Source organism: Lissotriton vulgaris, chromosome 6 (assembly GCF_964263255.1).
Source record: "Lissotriton vulgaris chromosome 6, aLisVul1.2, whole genome shotgun sequence".
Classification (NCBI taxonomy): domain Eukaryota; kingdom Metazoa; phylum Chordata; class Amphibia; order Caudata; family Salamandridae; genus Lissotriton; species Lissotriton vulgaris.
The window spans coordinates 1,309,681,920-1,309,702,426 of record NC_141694.1 but is presented as its reverse complement, the minus strand read 5'-3'; the positions used below and the strand labels follow the sequence as shown (position 1 = coordinate 1,309,702,426).

The 20,507-nt window shown below is 44.7% G+C and overlaps 1 protein-coding gene across 1 annotated transcript in view; it reads right to left on the bottom strand.

The window, feature by feature from the left end:
* The window catches only part of ALDH8A1 (aldehyde dehydrogenase 8 family member A1), a 172,301-nt gene that overhangs the window by 112,075 nt on the left and 39,719 nt on the right, over positions 1–20,507 (bottom strand). The window contains exon 2 of the mRNA XM_086927452.1: positions 7,483–7,630. Coding sequence (XP_086783578.1) covers positions 7,483–7,630 — 148 coding nt within the window. The remainder of the gene's footprint in view (positions 1–7,482; positions 7,631–20,507) is intronic.

Below are 20,507 nucleotides of genomic sequence, written 5' to 3'. Positions count from 1 at the left end.
GGTGTGCGTTGGTTGGTTGTTGAAGCTGTTGTGTATGTCCGCGATCTTGTTGTGGAAGTATGAGGCGAGGGAGTTGCAGAGGTCTTGCGATGGGGTGATGTCGTTGTTTCCTGCGCTGGGGTTGGAAAGCTCTTTCACAATGTTGAAGAGTTCCTTGCAGTTGTGTGCGTTGTTGTCCAGCCGGTCCTTGAATGCAGTTTTCTTGGCGGCGCGGATCAGCTGGTGGTGCTTCCGGGTGGCAAGCTTGAAGGTGGTCCTGTTGTCCGGTGTTGGTTCCCTTCTCCAGACTTTCTCGAGGGCTCGGCAGTTCTTCTTGGAGCTCTTGAGTTCGTCGGTGAACCATGGGGCTTTCTTGCTGCCGGGTCTGCTGGGCGGGGTCCTCAGTGGGGCGAGCTCGTCCGCGCAGTTGCTGATCCACTTCGTGAGGTTGTCTGCGGCCTGGCTGGGGTTCGCTGAGCTGGCAGGAGGGTGCTGGCTCAAAGAGGTGGTGAGCTGGTCGGCTGTGATCTTGTTCCAGCTTCTGCGGGCAATCTGTTGCTGGTGGTGGTGGGTCATCGTTCTTTTGAAGGTGAAGTGGACACAGCTGTGGTCCGTCCATTGAAGCTCTGTGGCGTGGCTGAAGGCGATGTCTGTGCTGGATGAGAAGATTGCGTCGAGTGTGTGTCCGGCGAGGTGGGTGGGGGTGGACACCAGCTGCTTGAGTCCAAGATTGGCGAGGTTGTCGAGCAGGGTGCTGGTGTTGCGATCGTTGTTGTTCTCCAGGTGGAAGTTGAGGTCCCCCAGGAGGATGTAGTCAGCGGAGGGGAGGGCATGCAGGCTGACGAAGTCGGCGATGTCCTCGCTGAATTGGGTGCGTGGTCCCGGAGGTCGGTAGATCAGGGTGCCTCTGAGGGTGGTCTTCGGGTCGGTGTGGATCTGGAAATGCAGATGTTCGGCGGTGGTAAGGGTGTTGTCGGTGCTGGTCGTGATGCGGATGGTGTTTCTGTGGATGATGGCGATGCCTCCTCCCATCTGGTTGGCGGTGCGGTCCCTCCGGGTGATCTTGTAGCCCTCTGGGATGGCGATGGCGATGTCGGGCGCTGAAGAGGCGTTCATCCAGGTCTCCGTGAGGAAGGCATTGTCAGGGGCTGTGGTGTCGAGGAGGTTCCAGAGTTCGATGGCGTGTCTGTGGACGGAGCGGGTGTTGAGCAGGATGCACTTGAGGTGGGTGCTGCTGGTGTTCGACTTGGCGGGTGCTGGTGCGGGGCAGGTCCGGATGCAGGTGTACTTGCAGGCGTGGCAGCTGAAGGGTCCGTGGGTGCGTCGTGGTGTGGCGTGGTAGCACTCTGGGAGTCGACCGGCGTTGAGTGCGCTGAGGCTGGCGGCGGTGTACGTCAGGCGGGTCGGCAGGGGTCTTCGGGGGCCAGGGGTCCTGGCACTGGGCGCGGTCCAGGCGCGGACGGGCGTAGAAGGGCTTACCTTTGGCGCGCCTTCGGCGCACAATCGGCGCGCCCGCTGGGCGTGACCGCTGCACGTTCGCTCGGTCGCCATATATGGCGAAGTGCGCGGGGGGGCGGAGCAGCTGGGAGGCGGGGGAGGGTACACAAAGAAAAGGGGCGGGGCTAGCGGGGATGGCGGGAAGCGGGGAGCGGGGAGGGATGAGACGGGGACGTAAAAAACGAGGGTGAAGTAAGGCACAAGTGGGGAAATAAAACAATCAACAGTAAACAGCACAATATAGATTAGCAGATCACTATGGCAACAACGGGGAGACGGGTGCGTGAGGAAAAACGAAGGCGATATCAGGCACAAGAGGGGAAAGAAAAACACAGCAAACAGCACAGTGCAAAACAATACAGATTAGCAGATCACTATGGCAACAACAGGCAAGAAGCTGACACAGACCACGCCGCTCGATGTCAGGGGGCTTGGTCACGCGGCGGAGCCGGGGCAGCGAGGCAGAAGGCGGGGAGGCGCACGCAGCAGCTGGTGGCCGTGCGGCGCGGGGGTGTCCCAGAACTGGGTCACACTCACCTGCGTCGCACGGTCGCCATATATGGCCAAGTGCGCGGGGGGGCAGAGCAGCTGGGAGGCGGGAGCGGGGAGGGTACACAAAGAAAAGGGGCGGGGCTAGCGGGGATGGCGGGAAGCGGGGAGCGGGGAGGGATGAGACGGGGACGTAAAAAACGAGGGTGAAGTAAGGCACAAGTGGGGAAATAAAACAATCAACAGTAAACAGCACAATATAGATTAGCAGATCACTATGGCAACAACGGGAAGACGGGTGCGTGAGGAAAAACGAAGGCGATATCAGGCACAAGAGGGGAAAGAAAAACACAGCAAACAGCACAGTGCAAAACAATACAGATTTGCAGATCACTATGGCAACAACAGGCAGGAAGCTGACACAGACCACGCCGCTCGATGTCAGGGGGCTTGGTCACGCGGCGGAGCCGGGGCAGCGAGGCAGAAGGCGGGGAGGCGCACGCAGCAGCTGGTGGCCGTGCAGCGCGGGGGTATCCCAGAACTGAGTTCCATCAATCCACTCCTACATTTTTTGGACATGTGTTCTCTGGAGCCAGGATGAAGCCCGATCCCGAGAAAGTGACAGCACTCAGTGATACCAAGAGTCCGCAAGACGTGAGTGACATTCGATCTTTTCTGGGCATGGCGAGTTACTGCGCCAGATACATAAAGGATTACGCCACCATAAGTCACCCGCTACGGGCTCTTACAAAACAAGGACAGCCTTTCGTCTGGACCCCCAGTGTGAGCGGGTGTTTCAAGAAATCAAACGAGCTGTTGAGTCAGCGGATAACCTGGCCTATTTCAGCCCCAAAAGACACACAGAAATAACTGTTGATGCCAGCCCGGTGGGACTGGGTGCAATACTGGCTCAGTTTGACAATGAGACAGACCAGAGACATATTGTGGCTTATGCCATCCTCAGTTTATCGGACACGGAAAAGGCGTATTCACAACCCGAAAAGGAAAGTCTTGCGGTTGTATGGGCATGCGAGCACTTCCATGTTTTTATTTATGGCAAGCATTTTACCATGGTGACTGATCATCAGGCGCTTGTCACCATATTTGGAAATCCCAGAGCCAAGATGCCACCTCGAATTGAGCGCTGGGGTTTGCGTCTGCAGGAATATACCTACACAATAATACACAAGCCGGGAAAAGCAGCAAATCCTGCTGATTACATGTTGAGGCACCCTCAAGCATCTCAGGCCTCAAGTCCATCGGTAGCGGAAGAGTACATCCATTTTGTGGTGGACCACGCCAGGCCACCGGCGGTTCCATTAGAAGCAATATGTGAGGCCACCAGGCAAGATGACATCCTTCAAAAGGTGATGCGTTGATTGCGGACCAATACATGGAGACATGACAGCGAGGAGGAAGGGCAAGACCCTCTGATCCGCCAAGAGATGCAGGCTTTCAGGCATATAAGTGAAGAACTATCTGATACCTCAGAAGGGTTCTTACTGAGAGATTAACGGATTGTCATCCCGAGACAGCTGCGGCAAGGTGTTATCAATTTGGCCCACGAAGGCCAACGTGGAGTGGTCGCGACAAAAAGAGCGCTCAGAGAGCGAGTGTGGTTTCAGATGCTTGATCCAATGCTGGAGCTCACACTAAAGGACTGCCCCCAGTGCCAACTGGTCAGCCACGGAAATCCTCCAGCTCCTCTACAAATGACCAGATTACCCAGTGGGGTATGGCAGGAACTTGCCATGGACTTTTATGGACCCCTTCTGTCAGGCAAATATGTCCTGGCAATAATGGATGAATATTCGAGATTTCCGATTGCACAGTTTGTAGCCTCCACCAGTGCCGCTAGCACCATAGCCGTATTGGATGAAGTGTTTGCTGCCTGGGGTGTGCCTAAGGAACTCAAGACAGACAATGGCCCTCCTTTTAACGGGCATGAGTTTGGGGAGTTTGCGAAGCACCTCAACTTTAGGCATCGAAAAGTCACCCCTCTATGGCCTCAGGCCAATGGCACCATAGAGAGGTTTATGGCAACTTTAAAAAAGACTTTTCAACAAGCCACCATAGACAAAAAGGACTTCCAAGTGGCTCTCAATGAGGTCCTGAGTGCGTATCGAACGACACCCCATGCCACCACAGGAAAGTGTCCCGCCACCCTCATGTTAGGGCGACCAATCAGAACGCGGATCCCTACCTGGGAAGGAGCCCTGCGACCAGTGTCACCCGCACGTGCCCATCAGGAGGTATTGGTGTCTGATCAGGCAGGCAAGAACAAAATTAAGTCCTACGCTGATGCTCGGAGAAGAGCCAAATCTCCATTCCTTCATGAGGGAGACTGTGTAGTGGTCAAGCAGGAACAGCAGAGAAAGACAGACTGCCAGTTCAGAGCTGAACCATTGATGATCACTCAACAGAAAGGCACGATGGTGATTGCCGAGTCTGAGAACAAACGGATCACCAGGAACGTATCGCATTTCCAACGGTGTACTCCAGCTATGAAAGAGGCTCTCAACAAGACAATTGAAGAACAGAATACTGAGAGGCCCGATCGTGCAGCTGCAGTGCAGAGACCTGAAACTCAAGCAGAAGCTGTTTCTGAAAGTGGAGGTGTGGACCTCCAACCTCGACGAAACATTCAACGACCTGTACGACTGATAGAAGAACTATGATCAAGTCAGTTGTTTCATTTGTTAACAAAGGGGGAGATGTAAGAATGTGTAGTCTAGTAGTTGGGTGTGGGTGGAGCTAAGGGGCCAGAGGAAGAGGAGGAGTAACGGCAGGAAGAGGTCAGATGGAGTAGGGACAGGGATGAGAGAGGAAGCAAAGAATAAAGCTCCTGATAACATAAGTATGTGTCTGTCATTATTGGAAGCAAGACACTACACAAATGTCAATCATGATGTCATAAAAAGACATACAGAATAAGAACGGCGGTGTCAGAAACTTGGGTAGTTTAGTCAGTGTCTCTGCATACTACAAAGGTCCTCTCCATTTGATTAGGCCTATTCATTCCCATAAAGTTACGCAAACAATGCAGAATGTGTATAACAGACAAGGCATCATTGCAAATGTTCTCAATAAAATTCCATATTTCTTCTACTTGCATAAATATCCTAGATTTTAAAGTATAATCACACTAACGGAGAATAAAAACTAAAAAAGTAAATACGAGAATTCTAACAAATAAAAACAACCATTTCCAGGCCCACATATCGTTTGTGGGTAGGTTTATTTATTCATTGCAGATCCTGCTCCTCCGTAAGGATAAACCCTGGGCGAAGTACTATGCTACGCTAGCGTAGTTTGTGCTATTTCGCACTACGCGAATTGCGCGTAGCACAGTGCAAACATTCGTAGTGTAGCGGTCATTTTTTGCTTGCTGTGGTCCTCAACGTCAAGTTGATGACCGCGAGCGAGCAAAATGACATAACTACAAGACTTCTTACTCATTCGCGATCAGCAGCATCAAGTTGCCGATCGGGAGCGTGGAAAATAAACCTCCTGGCAAGATTCTCAACGCGGGGAGGTCAGGTTTCTCATTGCAAGTGGTCGTGTATGCTCTCGACCGCTCGCGATGAGAAACTACCAGTCCGCGTTGAAAAAGCTGCCGCTCGAGTAGAAATCTACTTGAGCGGCAGAAAACGGCTGCTTGCACTGTGCAAGATGCGGTTTGCACTGATTGCACAGTGTGGGCAAGCATTCGGCACTGGGCAATCACTGCGAACAGCATTTTGCACAGTGCACTACGCAGTTCCCGTAGCTCGTGTAGTGCTAAGTGCATTTCGCGTAGCGCTACTACGCGAACTACGCCCACTTCAATCGCCAAAACCAGGCAGGCCAATAGATATTTCACCACAGAAAAGGTCACCAGACTGAAGCAATCTGTTTTTATAATCCTAGCTGCATCCAAGTACATTGTGACACCCAGTTCTCTGCTCAGCGGTAACAGTAATTTCTTCCTCTGGAGGCCATAGGTTGGGCAGATAAAACAGAGGTGATGGATGTCTTCTGGGGGCCTTTGCAGGCTGGGCAATTTTCCCCTCCCAGATGAGCTAGTGCCCATTTAGCACAAAACGGCTGAGGAGGACATAAGTTCCCTTAAGGGTTCATGGTATACACCTAGGGCAGACGAAGTCCAAAGCCTGTATTTCAATTGCTTAGGCTCAGATTTCCTAGATATCTGCCTAAATGCAGTATCAAGATACAGTGGGATCAAAGCGGTGCTCTGTGGAAGTGTGAAAAGGGACCTGATAAACCTGTTTTCTGCTACAGTTAATATGTTACATTTTGCATACCCCCAGATCTCTGAGCCGAATGAGGCCGCTCCCAGGACTTTAACATTATAAATCTTTTGGAGGTAGAAACCCTTTTTGAGTGAGTTTAATTAAAGACCTTCAATAGTCTAAAGATGTAGTGTAGTAGAGAGAAATGGAATTTTTGGGCCTCTATGGTCCAGTCCAAGTTTGGAGTTAATCTTAGACCCAGGTAGTCAAAGTTGCAGGCCTGTTCTATTAGATCTTTGTTGGCAAACAGCTTACACTTTATTTTCTTACTTCTTGCAGGATTAAATGCTGTAAATGTGTTTTTGTGCTATTAAGCTCCAGCCCACGTTTGTTACAGGAATTGTTAAACTCATCCTGGAGCAGACGTAGGCCTTTAAAGGATTTTGAAATCAGCAGTATATCATCCACAAGAAGTAAAGTGGGTACGTGCTGGCCTGAGACTTTGGGGGAGTCACAGCCTCCCTATTCAGCCAATTCAGCCAATTCGCTATGCCATTTAAGTATAACAAAAATAAGGTTTGGGCAAAGATGCAGCCCTACCTCACCCGCTGCAATATCATTATGGGGTCAGTGGGTTGGCCCTGGTTCCCCCACCTTCCATTGTGTAATTTTATTTGTGTAACCGTGCAAGAATTGCCAATAGATTGAAGGCGATGCACATCTTATCTACAGTTCCAACAGCTAAGCTCTTGGGACTAGATCAAAGGCAGCACAGAGATCGATGAAAGCGACACAAAGTCGACCCCTGTTGATTGTTACAACCTTCCAAAAAATGCAATTGAAACGGAAGACCTGTGCTAATGCCGCATCTGAACCCCACATGAAACCTGGAGATTATGCAATTCTCCTTGGTCCAGTCCAAAAGAAGCACTGGTGTTTGCCTGCAGAAAATCTTCTAAGAAGCCTCTATTAGACTAATCGGCCGGTAGTTACTGGGGATGCTATAATGGCCTTTCTGATAAATTGGGGTAATCTCTGTGGTGAGCCAGGTAGGTGGGATCTTCATACCCTTTAATATCAAATTTGAAAGATAATTCATGTCGGGAGCATTGAGATCCAAGTTGGATTTAAAAAGCTAATTTGGGATCCTGTCAGGACTATACAGTATGGTGCAAGTATGATCTCCACTAGCTACAACCCTACATCATCCCAAAGCACAGTTTTGCAAATTTGTTCCTACATCACATTTTTGATTTTGATTTTCTTGGCGCTCATCCTCATTTACCTTGATCTCTTGACTCAGCTTGTGCAAACTCTTCCAGCCGCTGTTCAATAAGATCCGCCAGCTTGTTCATGATGTGAGATCTTTCTAGAGGGCTTTTGGATGACCATTTCGGAAATGCATCTTTAGCAGCCGATACTGCGGCCTCCACCTTCGAAAACATAGTTATGAGTGAGGATGTGACAACTGTGCATAAAACATGTTGTAGCTCAATATTCTAATAAAGATTTACAATATTACAATTATTCATGATTTTACTTGACACATTTATATTCATACACTTCTTGATCCTTATAATTCAATTAGGTTTTTGCAATAAGACAACCCCCAAATTTAATTCTTTAGGAAGAAGGATATTTGTGTGCTCTTTACAAGTGCAAAACATCACGAAATGGGATAGAGAAATGTTATTTGTTACCAGATAACTCTACCTGACTATTGAATTAATTACAAGGTAAACACTGCAGGAAAAAGGCAGGTGCCTCTTATGAAGAATTTTCTTACAAAAGCATACATATAAATACAAAACCTTTGTGTTGGCTAAAGGTGGTAAATTGAGCAGTTTTCAGATTAAACAAAGTATGAAGTTTGACATTTAAAATCTGCTCAGTTCTATCTAAATCATGATACAAATTTAAAAAAATGTAAAAACATTCTTGGTGTAAGATATCTTACATAACATTATATTTACTACAAACTAGCCATTATTTTTCATGTTTACAATGTTATATTACTATGTTATTACTCCAATATTCTTAACTCTATCCGAGACCAGTTGCAATAAAAGAGGGAACACAACTACTTTTATTTATTTATTTATTTATTTTTACGATTTATAGAGCGCACAAATACCCGGGGGTGTCTCGGCGCTACGGACTGCAGTAGGTGGAACCTGATAGATAGCTTATTGAGTAAACAACCAGGTTTTTAACATTCTTCTGAATGTGAGAAGAGATTGACAGGATCTGATCTCAAGCGGGACCGTATTCCAGAGTTTAAGTAATTAAACTACGTCTTTTCCTGATTATCCCACTTGTACAGATTCATACTTTGTGAAGGTAACTTTTTTTGTAAACAGCACCGTATGCACACAATTCAATCTTTACTCGGTCCCCTGATTGTTCTTAAATTTAATTCAGTAAAATATATGCAACCAAGCCCTACATACCGGATTATTTTAGGGTATAACTGATGTGGCAGTACCCTTAAAGGTAACCTAAGTGATAGATCCTATTTTGTCAATCCATATTACTTAAGCATTATTGCCTACTCCTACAGGCTAGAACATATTTTATCTATCCTCCTTACAATTATGGGCCCAAACTTTAGGAAAGGATCCCAAATGGGGTCGAGGTAGTTAACAGCCATTATTGCCCTGTAGGTAAGGGAGATAAAGCCACTAGCACCCCCTCCTTTCCCAGAGCAGTGGCATTTCTATTTTCTACACAAGCTACTCACTTTCAGTGCTGGCCATTACCAACCCGTCACATCCTTTGCTTAAGGTGAATGTAAGCCCAAATTCCTGTCAAAAAATAAAGCAACTTGTCCGCTTGTTTCCCCTACTTTTCAATGTTTGTTAGGACTTACATTACCTTTAAGCATAGAAGTGGAGACGCCGGCACAGCATGACATGCAGTGCAAATGGCGTATGATACAAGAGTGCTGGATTGTGACAGCTGTAGCCAGATGGACAAACTGTTTTCCCTCGCAGACCTTGATTTAAAAGTGTGTGGAGGGAGACGAGATGAAGCAGGGCCTGCCAGAGGAGTAAGGAGCTGGAAGCACATAATAGTCCTTTTATGGGACTGTAAAGGCAGTTAAAGTCCACAAAGGGAGCCGTCTGATTGCCTGGCCAGCTCTGAACATTCCATCAAGGTTCCTAATGAACAATAACGTTGTGACATTGACAAATACTTTCAACCTGCTGTGGCTTAATTCACAAACTATAATTCGAATTGAAAAACATTTGGGAAATCATTTAAATCCTAGTGTGGTCTCATTACTCAGCTAGATCCTTCTCTATAATCAACTGAGCTGATATTGCAGGCCCATGTTGAATTAATTTACCACACTGGCACCTGCTAGTGGAATTTTAAATGCTATAAAAGATACCAGCTGCTGGGATGACAGAAAAGAGTCCCACTAGGAAAACAAAAAAGTAGTGGTTGGAATGCTTGCTGCCGCAGGTAATTGTTAGGAGCAGGATGCCAGTCAGTCGTTTTTTGTCCACCATGCCACGGTGGGAGCGGAACCCCGTAACTCAATATTTAAGACACGCCAAAATTTGAATCTCCCTGAATTTACCACATTCAGTTCCATCCAATGTTTGCTATTGGGTTAAAAGGCACCCTCCTCAACATCAATTTAGCAGTGTAATAATCATAAGTAACAGACACCACTCAATAACCGATTTCTAGATCAGAGGAAAGGTTAAAGGGTTTTATTACAAAAACCTCAAAATCAAATGGTTCAGAATAAATGCCACAAAGGCTCAAATGTAGTTATACAGAGTAATAAGAATCAGAAAAAATGTCTAAGCTCCCAAATGAACAGTCAAATCATAAAGAAATCAGACAGCATCACCGGTAGAAAAGGAAAGTAATGATGGCCAACCACCAAATCAAGGGTTCTTATACACAATTCTTGCTTTTAGAAAAATGCAATCGCATCATGGCATTATCACAAGTAACAAATTTTTCAGCAAATCAGAGTTTTCAGTGTCACTTCTAAGTTTATAAGCACTAACCCACTTTAAGAAATCATTGAGCATCTTCTGTGTTGTTGCTATCCGGAAATGTCCAAAGCAATATGAAACATTTCAAAGAAATACAATCATGCTCAGCAATTGAACTAGAGCAGAAGAGGTCTTAAGAAGTGACACCGTTAGGACCGCTAGAAAGTAAATTTACACTACATGCACATTGTAAAACCCCATTACATAATTTTCTCTCCTGTCTGCAGAGCTTGTGAGGACATGAGTTGCGTTGGGGAAGGAGATGTCAGGGGAAGAGCAGGAGTGAATGATAGAACAGCATCAGAACAGCATCTGTGTTATCAAATAGGGCAATGGTCTGAAAACGACACCAATAAACACACTTCTATATATCATATTAAATTAGTTTTGACTGTATTAATGTTAATTCAACATTTGCGCATTGGATCCATAATAAACATCATTATTCGTCATTGTTATTTATTTCACGGAAATATAAACCCAGAAAAACACTACCACACCTTGTCAGACAGGATTCAGCTCTGATCCTGCTCCACTTGGAACAATTAAGACCAAACAGGCAGGCCAAGTTCCTGCTGAATACAAGACAAGAAACCCCAGACTGGTTCAACCTACTTAGACCTCATCAGGGAGGAACAGCTTGCGTCCTGTGTCATAGGTGATCATTTCATGGGTGGTGCAGGGGCATTCTTGTGAACCCACCATGGATTTTGACACAAACCCATATTTACAAAGAGATGTAGACATGAATATGCACCAAAGTGGTGCGCCTGTCTGAGGCTGCTGTAACAAGGAGAAATACGTTCCCTTGGGGAGCAAGTGCTAGTCATTTTTAACCGCATCGCTGCTGCTGTGATTTTTGCGCTGTGCGGCATTTTTAAAATTACCGCGATACATGACGAGCTCAGCTCGTCATCCGCACACGTCACCCGTGGCTGATGACGAGCTGAGCTCGTCATCAGCATCGAAGGGGTTAATGCTTATTTCATTAATAAACAATTGTTGTTACACTCATCCCTAAATTAGACGAACAGCGCCTCCATATGGCAGACTATAATAAGACTGATGAGTTCATGAGAAAAGAGATGCACTCCTTGTCATCCATATTTAATCAATATTCTTTGGCTGTAGTGATTTATCGGCGTGCAAAACCTGCTTCATGCTTCGTCTCAATGCGCTGTGAAGTTAACAAATTTACCACAAGGAACCCTTTTTCTGATTCCACCAGGCTGCACTGCCACACTCATGTTTTGAGTCCAATGTATCAATTTCTTGAAATGTACTCTTAATTTAATCCTTATTTCATCATGCTTTTTAATCTGTTTACTCTTCATTCATTATCAATTCATTTTACTCAATCTTGTAAGCGTAGTTATTTCATTAAAGCACAGAATTCCATGTAGGGTTCTACTTGCCATGATCTTAATAAAACAACCCAATGCATTTCGGGAAATCACTTCCCTTCATCAGGTGCATCTATAAATACAAAAATACGTCATTATAAAACCATATTTATAACTGTGAACTTAATTGACAATGTAACAACAACGTTTCACGAAACCTGTTTACAAAACGCTGCACATTCTGGATCGTTTTCATGCTCTATTTCATTTTGTCATTTATACTAAACTCAAGGGTTTCTTAACCCCTGTTTATCATGCTCAATGTGGCAATTTTTTAACAAAAACAAAAATGCAAATGTGAATCATTGTGCGCTTACCATGACATATGAGTCCCACGTTTGTTAAAAAATTTTCCTTCCTTCCTTCTCCATGTACCGGAGCACCGCTGACGCATAACGAAACCTTTTTAAACTGAACAAACTTTCACTTTTGTGTTCCCGCCCGTACTCCAGCCTCTAGTTTACAACATGCATGTGCCTTGTATTTATAGGTGACCTGAGAGAAACCTGGCAGCATTTCCAGCAACCCCAGATTATTTTACTTTACTCTCTAAAACTGCTGCTCTCTACTGATGAAGGGCTCAACCCAGAAACACATGTCTAGAGATAGTACAGCAATGTCTGTACCAACTTTGGTGAAAACCCCCAGCTAATTTTGAAGTAAGTTTGAACTGTGTACTGCATTTACCAGTATGCAAAGGGGGGAGCTGTGCTGGGACTGTGAGGCAGTGTGCTCCCAACCCCCATTCTGTTTAAAAGGCTCCCTTGAGCCAGAAAGCTGTCGAGCTTTGGAGATGTACCTGTGTGCCTGTGAGTGGTACTGTGACCTGAGAGGAACTTGGCAGCATTTCCATCAACCCCAGATGATTTTTCTTTGCTCGCTAAAGCTGCTGCTCTCTGCTGATGAAAGGCTCAACCCAGAAACACTTGTCTAGAGATATACAGCAATGTCTGCAGAAACTTTGGTGAAAAACTCCAGCTAATTTTGAAGTAAGTTTGAACTGTGCGCTGCATTTACCAGGATGCAAAGGGGCGAACTGTGCTGGGACTGTGAGGCAGTGTGCTTCCAACCCCCATTTTATATATATATATATATAGCAATCTGCATTGAAGACTGAGTGGATGTATAAGTGTCTGGATGGAGGATTTAGTAGCACTGTGATTGACTGTCTAAGTGACTAATTTTAAGTGTCTCACTAAATATATGGGATAGTGATTAAACTGTGTGAATATCTGTATCGCTCTATCTCTTGCTGTGTAATCTACTACATAAGTTGGTTATTAGCTATGTGAAAGTCTTTATTAGTTATTAATTTGTTAAGTGAGTATTTGAATGGGGTAGTGAAAGTGTGTGTGGTTGGCTGGGAGGTCTTTGACTGTTCAAAGATGTGTAAATAGTTGATTTAGTAGGTATATGAGGTTAAGACTGCAAGTGGAAACAGTTGTTTGGGTGAGTGAATCTCTTTATGGGTGTGGTGATGAGTAAATATATTTCTCAATGATACATTTCCAACAAAGTAGAAATATATAAGGCAGTGTATGTGACAGTTGTTGTATATAAATAAGTATACATAAAACTCAGTGAATGTATGAGTGACTGTATCGAAAACTGTATACTTGTAATAGTGAATTTATAACACACTAAGGGGCACATTAAGATAACGGGCGGATCACCAAAAACCTCAGCCTGCTACTGAATTCCTCCTGCCACATTACTATTGCGGGGGGGACCCCGGCAGACAAGAAGACTGTCTGCCAGTTTTCCGCTGGAGACAATCCGACCGATTGCCTACCGGGCAGAAAAGCAGTTTATAAGGTGGCGGTGTCTGGTAGACACGGCCATCCATATTACTATGCAGGTGGGGACATGCCTGCCGCCATGGAAAGGCATGCAGTGTTTGACATTGGAGGCCCGTTGCTTGTCCCCAGGGACTCTGGGGGGTGGACATGGGGGGTACAGGTCCATGCACAACATGGCAGGCACCGTGTGGTGCCTGCCATGTTGTGCATGGATGTGCACGATGTGTCTTCCTGGCTTTGTGGCGGGCGATGCACTCAAGCATTGTGGCGGGTGGCGCTGAGTGCACCGCCCGCCACATTGTTAGGAATGCAGGATGCGCCCGCCACTGCGGCGGGCTCATCCTAATACCACCAACGGAACCCCCACACCATGGCGGGCGGTCCCATTTCCCACTGTTATGGCGGGCGGACTAATGTGCCCCTAAGTATGAGTTACTATCTATATGAATAAATAAAGTGCTGTTTGTATAAGTGTGTAACTTAGTAAATGTAAGTATGATCAATTGTTTGCATAAGTGAGTAGGATGACTGCATAAGTGAATAGGATGTGTGCTAGTGTGTAATGTCGATGTAGAGTATATAAGTATATTTAATAGTGTTCTATTGATCTTTGTTAGCATGTATGAGTGAATCTATAGGTAAGTGTTTAGATCTGTGTGTAGATGTAGGAATCACTGAGTGGGTTTTCAGAAACTTGTATTGGTGTGTCAATGGTTTCAAATATGGTACTCCATATTTTATAATGAGTGTTGAAAGGTTATACTAGTGTATGATGAGATGTATCAGATTGGCACGTGGATGATGTCATCAGTGATTTCACTGACCGTGTCATGAATGATGTAATATGTGACATCATCAACAGTAGATTGAGGGCACGCGAGTTATAGTTAGTACAACTAACTATAACCGAGGAATTTGAATGGTTTTGTATGAGTGATATGTCCAGCTAACTAGAACACCCGTAAAATCTATGATTTTTTTCAGTGAATTTCTAAGGTTTTTTAAACGCTAATTCCTAACTATAACATGTCTGAAACCTATGATTTTTTCAGTGAATTTCAAAGGTTTTTTAAATGCTAATTCCTAACTATAACATGTCTGAAACCTATGGTTTTTTCAGTGAATTTCAAAGGTTTTGTAAATGACAATTTTTAAATGTATTAATTGTTATATTTCTTTTTTTAGTACTAAGTTACGAATTTTTTTTAATTTATTTATTTTTAGATATTTAATTTTTTATAATTACATTATCATTACATTACACATTACATTACATTACACAATATACTTTCTCAGAATGAATTACTTTAGTTTAAATATTTGCAAATAGAGTTTTAAGTACAGTAGTTACAGTTGTTGCAATGGGCAACACAATTTCAAACACAATGCAACATTGAGCTCAATGTGAATTTCTAGGTAAATGTAATTAGTTACTTTATGGATTATTTTCTGACCACAGGACTGGATCCTAGATTCAGTCCTGGGACATCTCCTGTAAACAATTGAGTAAAAGCGTTTTGGTTACAGTAGTGATTTTGAAGGAATATTATTGTATTTTAAAAGTTGACACAAAATCTTTTTCACATAGAATCACCAATGTTATCCTATGGGAGGAAATTCACTTAGCAGGTAAGTAGTGTTGTTGTTACTTTTTCTTACTCAGTGCTGGATCCCGGATCCAGTACTGGTGCATCTCCTGTAAACAGTTGAAAGAATGTGTTTAAGTCTTACAGGTGATTTTTATGGAATATTTGTAGTTTGGGAAAATCAACACTTTTTTCTGGTGAAAACCAGACAAGGGATTCCTATGGAAGGAAATACAAGTTACTAGTAAGTACGGTTAAAATTACTTTTCAGGGTCAGTGCTGGGCTAAAAGATGCAGCACTGGGTTCTCTCCTGATTACAGGTGAGTAAATCGGAATTCGTTGTTCGGATGATTTTAGGTGAATATTTTAAAGTTCCAAAACTCCACATGTAGAAGAATTTCCAAGTGAAACCAGTCAATGTTACCCTATGGAAAGAAATTCTAGTTACTGGTAAGTATGGTTAGAATTACTGTTCAGGATCAGTACTGGGCTCAAAGATGCAGCACTGAGGTCTCTCCTGATAACAGGTGAGTAAATCGGAATTAGACTGATTTTAGAGGAATATTTGTAAATCTCAAAAATCGACACTTAGAAACTTTTTCAGCAAAAAGCAGGCAATTATATCCTATGGAAGGAAATTCAAGTTACTGGTAAGTACGATTAGAATTACTTTTCAGGATCTGTTCTGGGCTCAAAGATGCAGCACTGAGTTCTCTCCTGATAACAGGTGAGTAAATCGGAATTCGTAGTTCGGCTGGTTTTAGAGGAATACTTGTAAGTTCCAAAACTCCAAACTTAGAAGAATTTCCAAGTGAAACCAGGCAATGATATCCTATGGAAGGAAATTGAAGTTACTGGTAAGTATGGTTCAAATTACTTTTCAGAATCAGTACTGGGCTCAAAGATGCAGCACTGAGGTCTCTCCTGATAACAGGTGAGTAAATCGAAATTCGTAGTTCTGCTGATTTTACTTCGGTCCAGTATATATAGAGCCACTTTCCTACACCATCCCTTCCCTTCAACACTGTGCAAACATGCCCTCTGGCCCGTTTTAAGTTGGGGAAATAATTCCCTTCAAATCCTGAGGGTCCCTAGAGCCAAACTAGCCCACTAGGTACACCCAGTAAGCACCACAGAGCTGCGTAGCAGAGAGATGTAAAAAGGGGCACGGCCTGCACCACACCTCTGCAACGCAGCGCAGTGGCACTTCCTGGAAGCACCTGGCGGGCTACTTGGCCCCCTTGGTCCCTCAGGATTGAAGGGGAATTGTTTCCCCAACTTAAAACGCGCCACAGGGCGTGTTTGCACACATCACCTCAGGCCCGGTCCCCTCCCTTCACCACTGTGTAAACGCACCCAGTGGCAGTTCTAAGTTGAGATATTAAACCCCCTTCAATCCTAAGGGCCCATAGGGTCAAACTAGCCCACTAGATACCTCCAATAAGCACCACAGAGCTGCGTTGCAGACAGGTGTAAAAAGGGGCAAGGCCTCTGAACACCTGTCTGCAACGCAGCTCCCTGGCACATACTGGAGATACCTGTTGGGCTATTTGGCCCTCAGGGACCCTCAGTTTTGAAAAATAATTAATACCCCAAATTAAAAACCACCATGGGGCGCGCTTGCACAGTGGTGAAGGAAGGGGGTGTGGCCTGAGGTGACATGTCTGCAAACACGCACTGTGGTGTCTTTTAAGTTAGAGAATTAATTCCTCCCCAACCCTGTGGGTCCCTGGGGCCCAACTAGCCCACCAGGTACCTCCAGTATGTGCCAGGAGGCTGCGTTGCAGAGAGGTACTCATAGGCCAAGCCCCTTTTTACAACACTCTGCAACACAACTCCCAGGCACTTACTGGAGGTACCTGGTGGGCTAGTTGGCCCCCAGGGATCCTCAGGATGGACAAGGAATTAATTTCCCAACTTAAACCATGCCACAGGATGTGTTTGCACACATGTGAACTCAGGCCCCGCCCCCTCCCTTACCTCTGTGCAACCGTTCCCCGTGGGGGATTAACTCGCCTTGAATACTGAGGGACCATGGGGTGCAACTAGCCCACCAGCTACCTCCAGTAAGCGCCACAGAACTGCGTTGCTGAGAGGTGTAAAAAGAGCCGTGGCCTCAGAACACCTCTCTGCAATGCAACCCCCTGGTGCATCCTGGAGGTTCCTGGTGGCCTAGTTGGCTCCCAGGGACCCCCAGTATTCAAGGGAGAATTTGTTCCCCCTCTGCGAATGCGCCAGGGGGTGTGTTTGCAGAGTGCTACAAGAAGGGGGCATGGCCTCGGCGCAATGCTGGTCTTTTTTTTTAAGAAGGGGGGCTGTGTAGCCCCCCTTATTTTTCTCATTTTTTGGCCCTGGGGACCCCATCTCCCAGGGCCTGCCGCCTAATTTATTTTTTAAAATCTTAAAATTCGGGAAGCGTGCCCCCTCTTTGATTTTTTATTTAGGTTTCTTGTGCCTCGGTTCTACTGAGGCACAAGATGACTGCCAACACTTCGTGATTTGGAGTGTTGACATCCAATTATAATACAGCTCGTGCTCAGCAGGGAGAGTGGATCCTGCGCGGCCATAGATATATCTATGAATTTTCTTTTAATTTTCTCAGGAACTACTAAACGGATTTACACCATTTAACCAAAAGGCACGAGTGTGAACCAAGTGCTACCTCTTTGCCAAATTTGGTGTGATTCCGTTCAGCAGTTCGCGCTATAGCTGTGATTAACAATTCCTATGGAAATTTGCTTTGGGAAAACACGTTTGGGGACCCCCCTTTTTTCTTGGCCCCCGCTTCACAAATCACCCCGAGACTTTCAGGATAGGAGTGGACCGGAGCGGGCGACCAGTTTTGAAAATTTCGCAAAGATTCGTTAACCGGTGCCAAAGTTATTCCAAATAGAATGTTGTGGATTTCCTATGGATAATTGGTCCTAACTATAACTGCCTACTGGCGATCACCAGTAGGTAATGTAATATGTAATATATATATATCAACTGCAACTCGCGAAAACACCGCCTGAACGCGGACTCACGGGCGTAGACCAACTCTGGATTTCAGCATTATTTTATTTTCTCCTCACATTCTGTCAAGACGAGTTTCGGCCGTTATATATATATATATATATTACCTACTGGCGATAGCCAGTAGGTATATATAGTCAGGATTTTTTTCCTATGGGATTTATGAAAATTCTATGTCGAATAACTTTGGCGTTTGTGAACGGAATTGGCTGAAATTTTCAGGAAAATGGCACATTTCGTTTCTGAGCAGCCCCTGAAAATTTGGGGGGGTTTCGTCAAGGGGGTCCGAAAACGCATTTTTTACATTGCGTTTTCCATAGGGCGGTTGGACTCAATTTTAGCTCGAACGGCTGAATGGATTTACACGAAACTTGGCAAAATTGTAGATATGGTTTGCCCGACGTGCCTTTGCTATGTCTCAATATATGTGCTCCAGTGGATTTTGAGAAATTAACGTTTTAAAAAATATATATATCTGTAACAGCGCTCCGGTTAGCACCCCGGTTTGCGTACCTGACGCGTAACGGAACTTCGCGAAGCGAAGCTGATTGGCTCTCCGGTGTCTGTCAACATTCTAAACAGTCCGGAGCGGCTGCCATCTTGTCTCTCGATAGGATCGAGAGACAAGAGGTTGTGAAAAACAAAGGGGGAAATGAAGGAACGGGGCAAGGTAGACCCCTCATGACCCCCAATTTTTGCGATTTTTCGCCGGGCAGCTAACCGGCAGCGTAACGGGAGTCTGAGGAGAAGCTGATTGGCTGTCAACATTGTAAACAGTCCGGAGCGGCCGCCATCTTGTCTCTCGGTAGGATCGAGAGACAAGAGGTGGAAAAAAAAAAGGTGTAAATGAAGGAAAGGGGGTAAGGTAGACCCCTCCTGACCCCCTAGGATTGATGAGGGGGCTATTAAAGTGCCCCGCGGGGCAAAAAAAAACCCAAAATTTTGAGATTTTTCGCAGTAGAGGCGCTTCCCGGTACGCGAACCGGGCAGCTAACCGGCAGCGTAACGGGAGTCCACCATCTTGTGTTTTTGGAGCGTCCGGTTCGCGTACCGGTAGCGTTCCGGTAAGCGTAACAAGGGGAAAACCAAGAGAAACAGTAAAATAAAATTTAAGGGAATAGATTTCCACCAAACTTGGCAAAATTGTAGGGACTGTTTGTTTGATGTGCCTTTGCAAGGCCTCAAGATATGTGCACGTGTTGATTTTGTCTAATTAAGGTTAAAAAATATATATATATCTGTAAGCGTGCTCCGGCGCGCTTACGTTACGGGTTTTGTTTGCGCTGCAGAGCCTATACGTCACGGTTATGCGACGCGTCATGAGGCGTCTCACGTGGCTACGTGATACGTCACGTAATAAAGAATATATTTTACAGCTATAGATATTAGCTTTTAAAAAACCAATGAAATTCACTGAAAAAACCATAGGTTATAGGCCATATATAGTTAGAAATTTGCATTTACAAAACCTTGAAAATTCACTGAAAAACCATAGGTTAGAGGCCATATATAGTTAGCTGGACATTTTATTGATATAAAACCAATGAAATTCCATATATAGTTAGTTGCACTAACTATATATTTCGCGCATCCGCAATCCAATGCTGATGATGTCACATATTACATCATTCATGACATGGTCAGTGACATCCCTGATGACATCACTGATGACATCTCAAATGACATCACTGATGACATCACTGATGACATCTCATTTAACATCAATGATCACACCACTGATGATATACTTCATGTGATAATACAATGCACCTCCTTACACTCTAATATAACCTCTGTTACACCTAGTGTAAAATACAGAGTATCATTTTTGAAACCATTGACACACGAATAACATTTACTACATACGCACTCACTGATTCCTACGTCTACCCACACATTCACTCATTCACCCATACAATCACTCGTACATACAGTCACTCATCATTACAACACTATCATATGCACTCATACACCTATGCAGACACTCACACACTGCCACTCATCCATGGAGTTACTCACACACCTAGTCAGTCCTGTAAAGAATCAATCACACTTTGATTTCTTCATCTATACAGTTAAACACAGAACACCTTACATTTTCACACATATACTAACACATAATTACTCACTGAAACAATCAAATCCTTCATCCATACTCTTATACATCCACTCATTCTTCAATATGTAAAACATATTTAAAATTTTTTAAAACACACAGTCACTGGATGATGTCATCAGTGATGTCATCAGTGATGTCATTTGAGATGTCATCAGTGATGTCACTGACCATGTCATGAATGATGTAAAATGTGACATCATCAGCATTGGATTGCGGATGCGCGAAATATATAGTTAGTGCAACTAACTATATATGGAATTTCATTGGTTTTATATCAATAAAATGTACAGCTAACTATATAAGGCCTCTAACCTATGGTTTTTTCAGTGAATTTTCAAGGTTTTGTAAATGCAAATTCCTAACTATATATA